At 52.3% G+C, this 8,734-nt stretch overlaps 1 non-coding gene and 1 gene segment (V, D, J or C); both read right to left on the reverse strand.

Moving 5' to 3' along the window:
• Positions 1-3,914: 3,914 nt before the first annotated feature.
• On the reverse strand, positions 3,915-7,635 carry LOC131923946 (Ig gamma-2A chain C region, membrane-bound form-like). The segment is given in 5 exon segments: positions 3,915-3,998; positions 4,546-4,676; positions 6,063-6,377; positions 6,488-6,817; positions 7,308-7,635. Coding segments are annotated over 5 exon segments (1,188 nt in total).
• Positions 7,636-8,347: 712 nt separating this feature from the next.
• On the reverse strand, positions 8,348-8,473 carry LOC131924802 (small nucleolar RNA SNORA40). Its single transcript, XR_009383062.1, has one exon. It is a non-coding gene; the product is annotated as a small nucleolar RNA SNORA40 (small nucleolar RNA).
• Positions 8,474-8,734: the final 261 nt, after the last annotated feature.

The following is an 8,734-nucleotide window of genomic DNA, read 5'->3' on the forward strand; positions in this document are numbered from 1 at the left end:
GAATGTGTTGCTCTGATTGGTTGATAATAAAGCTGCATTGGCTCATGCAGGAAATCCAAGCAGATATACGGAGAGAAGAAAGGAGAATCTGGAGAGACGCCAGCCTGCTGCCCAAGGAGCAACATGCCAGCAGACCAGTAAAGCCATGGAACACATGGCAATACATAGATTAATAGTTATGGGTTAAGATGTAAGAGCTAGCTAGCAAGAGGCCTGCCATAGGCCATACAGTTTGTAAATACTATTAACCCTCTGAATGATTATTTTATAAGCGGTTGTGGACTGCTGGACCAGGTGGGACCAGAGAAAACTTCAACTACAACATCCAGTAAAACAGCCTGAAATCAGTTGGTCTCAGAGCTGGAGGTTCCAAAGGTGTGTCCAGTGGTTGTGGTGTTTGTGTATATGTGTTTATAGTGCTGATGGAAGTGTAAGGGCTCAGGAGGATAGGATGCTTCCTGGTGTGGGAGCTCCTGGGTGGGATCTAGAGTGCTATGGGGCACAAGGAGGTGGTGGAGAACTATGCAGGGCCAATAGATATGCAGACGTGAGGGAGGGGGTGGAGATAGGAAATCTGCATTTCCTGAGACCATGTGGTCAGTTTGGGTTTGGGATCATCTCCTAATAAGAAGTTGAGGCAGGGGTGGAAAATGCTCAGTGGTTAAGAGCATTTACTGGTCTTGCAGAGGATACAGAGTCAATTCCCACCACCCACATGGTGGCTCACAACCATCTGTAATTCCAGTTCCAGGGGATCTGATGCCTCTTCTCACTTCCATGTGCTCCCGCATGCACATGGCACACAGACATACACTCAGGCACACTCACATACACATGAAATAAACAAATGATTAAAAATTAAAAAAGAAGGTGAATCAGCTGGAGGCCAGCACTTGCTCTAGGGAAAACAACTGGAGAAGCAGGGCCAGACCTAGAAGGAAGAGTGGGCAGGATCTCACTGGTCTCACCGGCCAGTTGGCATTGGGTAGGTGATTGAGGCAAAAGAGGAGTGTTGGCTGACCTCAGGATCCACTCTCTGCCTTGTGGCTCCCACAGCAGCAATGCCGTTGACGTGTGCTTCTCTTCTGTCTGGGGTAAGATGTAACTCTCCAACACCGGATGGCACAGTGGTGTCAGCCAGCCCGGCTTCTGCTTCTACTGCAGCTTTGCTGACATGATCCTTCTGTCACCCACCAGCCCAGTCTTTGTGAATTTCCTTCATTCAGCCTCCACCAGCACCTACACAGACTCGAACAGACGATTTCTAACAGTCAAGGCCACACTCAGCTACCAAATGCCACCTGGGAAATGCAGGGAGAGCTGAGTGTCTGGCCAGCACTGACTCCTGCTCTTGGGGTGTCTGCTGAAGAGGCCTTTGGTTGTGAATCATCTCCTGTTCCTTCCCCTGTGGATGTCTATATTTTCTACATGCCAGGAGCATCTGTCTGGGCCTCAACCTCCCTCCACAGTGCCACATAAAGATGTGGAGCCTGTATCCCTTGATCTACACCACAGGGTAGAATCCTGATGTACACCATGGCAGAAAACAGATGTCTCAAACACCAGGCCACCTCTGGTAATCTCTCACTTTCCCAACTTCTTGCACCAGTGGGAGAGAACCCCCACTTGCCCTGGACTGTCCTCTGTATTGCCCACTATTACTCTGTCCTTGCATTTCAGTGTTGTCCAGTTCATCATGGTATATACCTCTCCTCTGTGCCTCTCCTGCCCCTCCTCCTGGCAGCCATGGCCTATGTGGATTAAATCCTACCCCAGAATGAATCCCACACAATCTGACTAGTCCTGGTTGGGTGAGGTTTTAGCATGTTGGCATGGGGGGAGGGGCATTGTATGTAGGAAGGATATGAACTTTCAGGGGCCATAAGGTCAGCTGTTAAAGGCTAACTTCTGTCCCCAGCAGATTTACCAGTTTGACATTTAAGCCTCTAGAACCCCAAACTGTGCCTCTGTTTGCAGGTAGGATCTTAAACATGCAAGTTATGATGAGGGCTAGGTGTACCTCCTCCAGCCGTCTGTGCACTTATGAGGAGAGATCAGGATGTAGACACACACAGAGGGATGGCCTGTGAGGACACACAGAGGAGAAGGCATCTACAAGCCAAGCAGAGCCCTGCTGAGAACCCACCTCGTCAACACCTGATCTGGGGCTTCTACTAGGGCTTGAGACAATAAACACCAGTTATGGAGGCAGCTGAATCCACGTCCTTTGCTGAATCCATAGCCGCTCAAGGTCACTGAAAAGCACATGCTTCTCAGCTGGTGTGGGAGGCTTTGCCTGGCCAGCCTGGTGGCCACCCTGGGTTTCGGCCTGCCTACGGCAGCAGGGTAGCCTCAGCTGGGATGAAACTGTCTGGATGGTTCTGGATGGCAGGGCTGAAACCCGGCTGTGAGCAGCTCACTGAGGGAGGCCTGAGAGGACACAGGATCAGGAGGGAGGTAGAGGGGACTGCGTGGTTCATTGCTCTGCCTAGCTGGGCCTTGTTCCTGAATGCCAGGGCTGATCCACACAAGAAGGGCACAGGGAGATACAGAATATTAGAAGAATGTTTTATTGTTGAAAATATCTAAACAACAGCAACACACACGTATACACACATGCACACTGAGACCTTAAAGACATTTATAGTTTCGGGAGGAAGGAGCTGTTAAAAGTCTGAGTTCTCTAAGAATTTCCTACCAGTCACAGAAGGGCAGGGGCCCATTTTTTTTTCCTGTCTAGAGATTCTGACTTCCCATTGGCCCTGAGAGGTAATGGAGAAATAGACACAGGGATACCGTCCCTTGGCCAAAGCAGGCTTGGTACCCCAGCTCTGTCTCCCTGATGATTACTCCAACTGGCATTCTCTGCTGTAAGTGGTCCAGTCTGGATACCAGGCGGGCAGGGCAGACCTGCTGTACCACGGCTTTCCTCTAATCATCCCTTTATTCTTCTTCCCAGTTGCTCCTTGGCCTGATTTTTTTTTTTTTTTTTTTTTTTTTTTTTGGCCGGGGGAGGGCCTGACAGGGATCTTCTCACCAGGGCCCTCTCCTGGAGGGTTTTCTGGCTAGTCACCCAGCCAATACTGAGTGGCCTCTGCACTTGTCCCTGCTAGGGCTTTGCGGAGTCCACACAATGCGATTCTTCTGAGTGTCTCCCCAGAGTGTGTAACTGGGATCTCTATGGAGGTGGCGGTGGCCTTATCTTGAGGTTTTTTCGTCAACGGTGTCTGTGGGTTGGATCCTGCGTCTGAGAATCCAGCATGTCAAGTGGGTAGCAGGAGGGGGGTCTGCACAAGGACTCTCATCTTCAGGAGGCTCCTCCCAACAGTTTGAGAGGCACAGGGCCTTTCCTTGGCCTAGGGTTCACAGAAGTGCCAGGAAGGAAGCTGCCACGCATAGCTGGCACAAAGGCTACCAGAGTGACTTTCAGAAGTCTCTTCTGGAACTCCCTTCGGGCTGTGGTGACCCTGGTCTTCCTAGCAGATGTCTCCTTTCAAGGATTCAAAAACTTTGCCCTTTCTGGGAAAACCCCTATCAGAGGATGGTGTAGGTAAGGTCAGCTCCAAGGCTGACCCCACACGGCTGGACCGAGGCAATGTGGGCTCCCAGGTCCTCCTGAGCAGAAGTTCTGAGGTCTCAGATCTCCTGGTGCCAGTTTGTAGGGAGATGGTCCTTTTGCCCCGACCAGTTAGTTATCTGGAAACTGTTGTGGAGGTGATGCCCAGGTCTGGGACAGAGCCTGTTGTCTACATGGTCCTCCGAAGGGTCAACAATCGAGAGTGTTGATTCAGAGAGTTGGAGGGTCAGAGGATGGCGATGTCAGAGGGCAGTGTGGCCTCCATGTTAGGCTGCACAGTAGGATGGACAGGGTTCTGCAGGGCCTAAGAGGCCCTGATCATCCCAGAGGAAGTGGTCTAGGCCCCCTGCCCAATCATGTTCCTGTAGTCAGGGGCCAGTGTCTGCTTCAGCTCCACCACGGAGGAGAAGATCCACTTCACCTGTGGGTAGGTGAGAGTAAGTCAGAGACCGCACCCAAGCTCGGGTCCTTCACTCCTGTGAGTGAGACAGAGGCCCCTCCCCACTGTGGTTCCTTTCATACAGGTAGGAGACAGGGGATGGCAAGGGGCCAGGGTGGGATAGATGAGGAGACAGTGTGGACACACTGTGGGAGGTTGAGATTGGGATGGTGTAGAGACAGCTCGAAGATTACATTGGGCCATGGTGAGGCTAATGGAGACATCAGGGGGTAGTGTGGTAGTTAGCATGGGACAGCAAGGGGCATCATAAGGGATGGTATGGAATACAAGGAGCTCTCACAAGACAGTATGAGGATCACATAGGATCTCAGGAGAGACAGAATGGTAGACAGCGTGGGACACTATGGGGAGTCACAGGGAACAATGTGGGACCACACAGGGATTGGTGGGAACGGTGTGGGGATAGAGTGGGGACAGCAAAGGAACATCATACTGCATCAGGGAAGAGTGTGAGGACCTTATGGGGCAGCATAGAACATCACAGGGGACAGTGGGGAACGGTGCCGACCTTGTAGAGTGTGACAGTGGCGCTGTAGCACACGCTGAGCAGGAAGAGGGTGATGAAGATGGTGATGGTCGTCCAGAGCCCGTCCAGCTCCCCGTCCTGGGCCTCAGCACAGCTGTCGTCCAGTTCTAGCTCTGGACAGAGAGGGGCAGTCAGTGTTTGTCCCAACAAGGTGGGGCTGGGAGTGATTCCCTGTGTGGCAAGTGGGTCTGCATGGAGGGGGAGGAGAAAGGACCGGCTGGACTGGGCCAGCAGATCCTCCCTGGGGCCAGCTGTCCCTTCTTGTCCCTCTAGGACATCAGTCTCAGTCCCCTCAACTGCTTGAGACTTGCCAGACACAATGGACCTGACAGTAGGACCTGGATTGTGCAAGGGGCCTCTCTGTTTGCCTCGCCCTTCATTCCTCAGTGTAGGAGGAAGTAGCTGGGGAGTAGAGCCTGCAACCACAGTGGGCAGTGGCTATACGGCCTGCCTAACCCTTCGCCTGTCCCCTGGTCACCGGCAGAGCCTGTGCCTGGTCATGCCTGGACTTTAGAAAATTCCACACTGTGAAGCGATCCAGACCATTATGGCTACGGGCTGTACAATTCACGTAGAACTGAAACATGACCCTGAGGTACCAGAGACAGATTTGGTTTCAGAGGACTTGTGTTGAGCATAGAATGCAGGTGCTTTCAGAAGAGGAAAGCTGTGTCTGTGCTGGCACAAAGGTGGGCATTAAGATGGTGGTTGGGGGTATCCTGATACATCGCTGGGTGTACGTGTTGTACAGGACACATAGATAAGGTCTCAATGTGCTAAGTGTGTGTATGTTGCAAATGTGTATATGCATATACACGCTATATGGGCTGGGTGATGTGCAGCAGGCTGGTTTTAATGGGTCAGGGTTCAGCATGCATATGGGTTTCTAGTAGTCTCTCTCTCAGGGCACCAAGAGCCATCTGCCTCAGTACCCCGTGGCACAGGAGTGAGTGTGCTGTGGGTGGGCAGTGTCCCTGCGGATGTACAGACCTAGCCCATGCAAAGCTGCCTGGGTTGAGTGTAGAGATGGCAAGGCTCTCTGGCATGCCCATGGCCAGCATGCCTCTGTAGTGTACTCAGAGAAACCCCTGGATAGGGAGGGGGGAGGGGGGCAAGAATAGACTGAGGGAGGTGGGGTTTGTGTGTTTTCTTTCTTGGGGCTTTCCTAGATGTATTTCTCTGACTAGCAGCTGCTGGTTAGTGGGAAGGCAAGAAAGATGGACTGCCTAAGGCTAAGCCTTGACACCCCAGAACAGGAAGACTCATGAGCTCTGGGTCTGGCAGTGCAGAGAGACCTCATTCTCTTCCTAAAGACAACTCAGGCCTCAAACCCTGGGCAGATCTCACAGCCCATGACCAGCCTCTAGATCCCAGAAAGAACCACAGTTTCACAGGGTCCCAGGGCAGTGCTGGGTGCTTTATTTATACAAGGGAAGGGTGGAGATGGGTGTCAGTGTTCCTTAGGACCTAAGAGCTTTCTGGGTGCTGAGCTCATTTACCCCGAGATCGGGAGATGGTCTTCTGTGTGAGGTGGTTGTGCAGAGACTCGTGTAACACGGAGCAGGTGAAGCTATCTCCTCGATCCCACCTGCTCTTTGGCACGTTGACCTTGCTGTACATGAAGTAAGACCCGTCGGTGTCCGCGACAGGCAGCGTGTTCTTGTAGTTCTGCTCTTGTTTCCCGCTGCTCTCCCACTCCACATGGATGTCCTCAGGGAGGAAGCCTGTGACCAAGCAGGTCAAGCTGACCTCTGTTTTGGTCATCTGTTCCGCAGGAGGAGCAAATGTGTATACCTGTGGCATTCGGACTTGCCCTGTGGGGTGAGAAGTAGGCACAGAGGTTGTTTAAGTGGAGAGCTGTCCATTTCAGGTTCCATTCTCTGTACATACCACACACCTGCCCCATTAACTCTACATAACTCACCTTTGGGTTTTGAGATGGTTCTCTCAATGGGGCTTGGGAGGGCTTGGTTGTTGACCTTGCATTTGAACTTCTTGCCACTCATCCAGTCCTGGTGCTGGATGGGGAGGACACTGACCATACGCAAGGTACTGTTGTACTGCTCCTCGTGGGTCTGCGTCTGAGCTGTGTGCACTTCTTTATCATTCACAAACCAGCTGAACTGGACATTTGGGTCTTCCTCGCTCACGTCTATCACCACACATGTGATCTTGGGGGCCAGGGAGACCATGAGCACATCCTTGGGCTTTGGGGGGAAGATGAAGACGGATGGTCCACCCGAGAGATCAGGAGCTGATGGGAAGAGATGGAAATGGGTCAGTACCTGGGTCACCCTCCAATGTAGGGACACTCAGGACACTTGGCATCCTCCTGGGGCTGGCACACAAGGCCTATTGACTTACGTGGACACTTGCACTGATGACATGGATTTGGTCTTTCTCTGGGCTCTGTAGAGAGAAGGATGGATGTTACTGGGGTTTGGAGGAGAGAATATACCAAGCCAGGGAGGGGAGAGTTTGTCCCCAGCATTGGGTTAGGCCGGGCTGCTCCTGGAAATGATTCTTGGTGGGTTGAGATGTGAGGGACATGGATATCTATCCCAGAGGATCACTCCTTGGGTTGGATGGTCATAGGCAGAGGTCTTTGGGAGGGAGGCAGAGACAGGATGTCCTGCTGTCCCGGACTGAGGTCCCCTCCCTGGCGATGGCCGCCCGGCCTGGTTGGTCTAGGAGGCTCAAGCCGCACCTCTAGTGAACCACTCCTCCCCTGCTTGTCCTCTCACCAATTTTCCTGTCCACCTTGGTTTTGCTGGCCGGGTGGGCTACGGTGCAGACGACGGACTGGCTGGGCCAGGTGCTGGAGGACACAGTCACTGAGCTGCTGAGGGAGTAGAGACCAGAATGCAGGACAGATGGGAAGATATGCACACCGCTGGTCAGGGATCCAGAGTTCCAGGTTACGGTTGCCGGCTCGGGGAAATAGCCCTTGACCAGACATCCCAGGGTCACCGTGGAGTCGGTAGTGCTTTCACATCCAGGAGCCAGTGGATAGACAGATGGGGCTGTTGTTGTGGCTGCAAGAAAAGGGGCATGTGTGAGCTTGTCTGGCATGGGTGGGTTCAGATACGTGGAGAGGCCCTGGCCTTAGCTTTGCAGCTTCCACTTCTAGACCCTGGCCTCTGACCTCAAAAATCTTTTTAGGTCATTTTCTTTTATGTATATGAGTATGTGCACTATGTGTGTGCCCGGTGCCTGTGGAAGTTAGAAGAGGATGTTGGATACCCCAGATGGTTGTAAGCTGCCATGTGGGTAACTGGAACTGAACCTGGGTTCCTTGGAAGAGAGGCAAGTGCTCTGAACTGCGGAGCCATCTCTCCAGCCCCAGGAACCCTGATCTTTCCAGGAACCCCTCTTCAATCTACTACCCTCCTGCAGGCCTCTGTGCTCTAGGTCCCTATCCATGCCTTTAGCTGTCTTTGGATCTTCCTCCCTGCTTCCTGAGGATCACTACCCACCCCACCCTTCACGTTCTGAGTGTGGGAAGAAGACTTTCTGTCCTGACCTGGCTGGCCACTCTGTCCTTGTTCTATGCAGCTCAGTCCTCATGATGAGAACCTGGCGACCTCAGCTCCCTATGCCCTCCTATCTTATTCTTTACCATGTCCTGGGTCCTCCCTGATAGTGCTAATGCTGCCAGGCCCCAGAAAAGTTCCTGTCTTTTCCCAGTAGCCCTTGAAATTGGAGGGTATGCCCCATTTTTCAGGAAGGGACCTGGTCTCCCATCCTTTATGACTCTGGCTCACTCTTCTTTTCTTTTTAATAGCATATTTCTTCATGTATGTATCAAAAGTCATATTGAACAATGAGTTATGGATCGCAAAAGAGGATTTAGTTTTTCATCCATCTTCCCTGCCTATGTTTTTGATGAACAAAACCACACACAAATGCTCTCTATGATTCATTCTTCTTATTCCCAGGGCCCTTTTGGTCTTCTCTCCGTCTCCCCTGAACCCTGCTCAAGCTCGGATAGTTACCCCACCTCTCTCCTGTGGGTCAACTCTGGGCATAACCCATGCTGCCCTAACAGGTTTGACACCCCCTGCAACCTCCACCCCCCACTTTATGTTCCCCTAAGCTCCCAGGATCACAGCTAGGGCCTCTGGTACTGACTGTAACCCACATGTTCACGAGACTCCAACCCTCATATAGC

Source organism: Peromyscus eremicus, chromosome 14 (genome assembly GCF_949786415.1).
Source record: "Peromyscus eremicus chromosome 14, PerEre_H2_v1, whole genome shotgun sequence".
Taxonomy (NCBI): Eukaryota; Metazoa; Chordata; class Mammalia; order Rodentia; family Cricetidae; genus Peromyscus; species Peromyscus eremicus.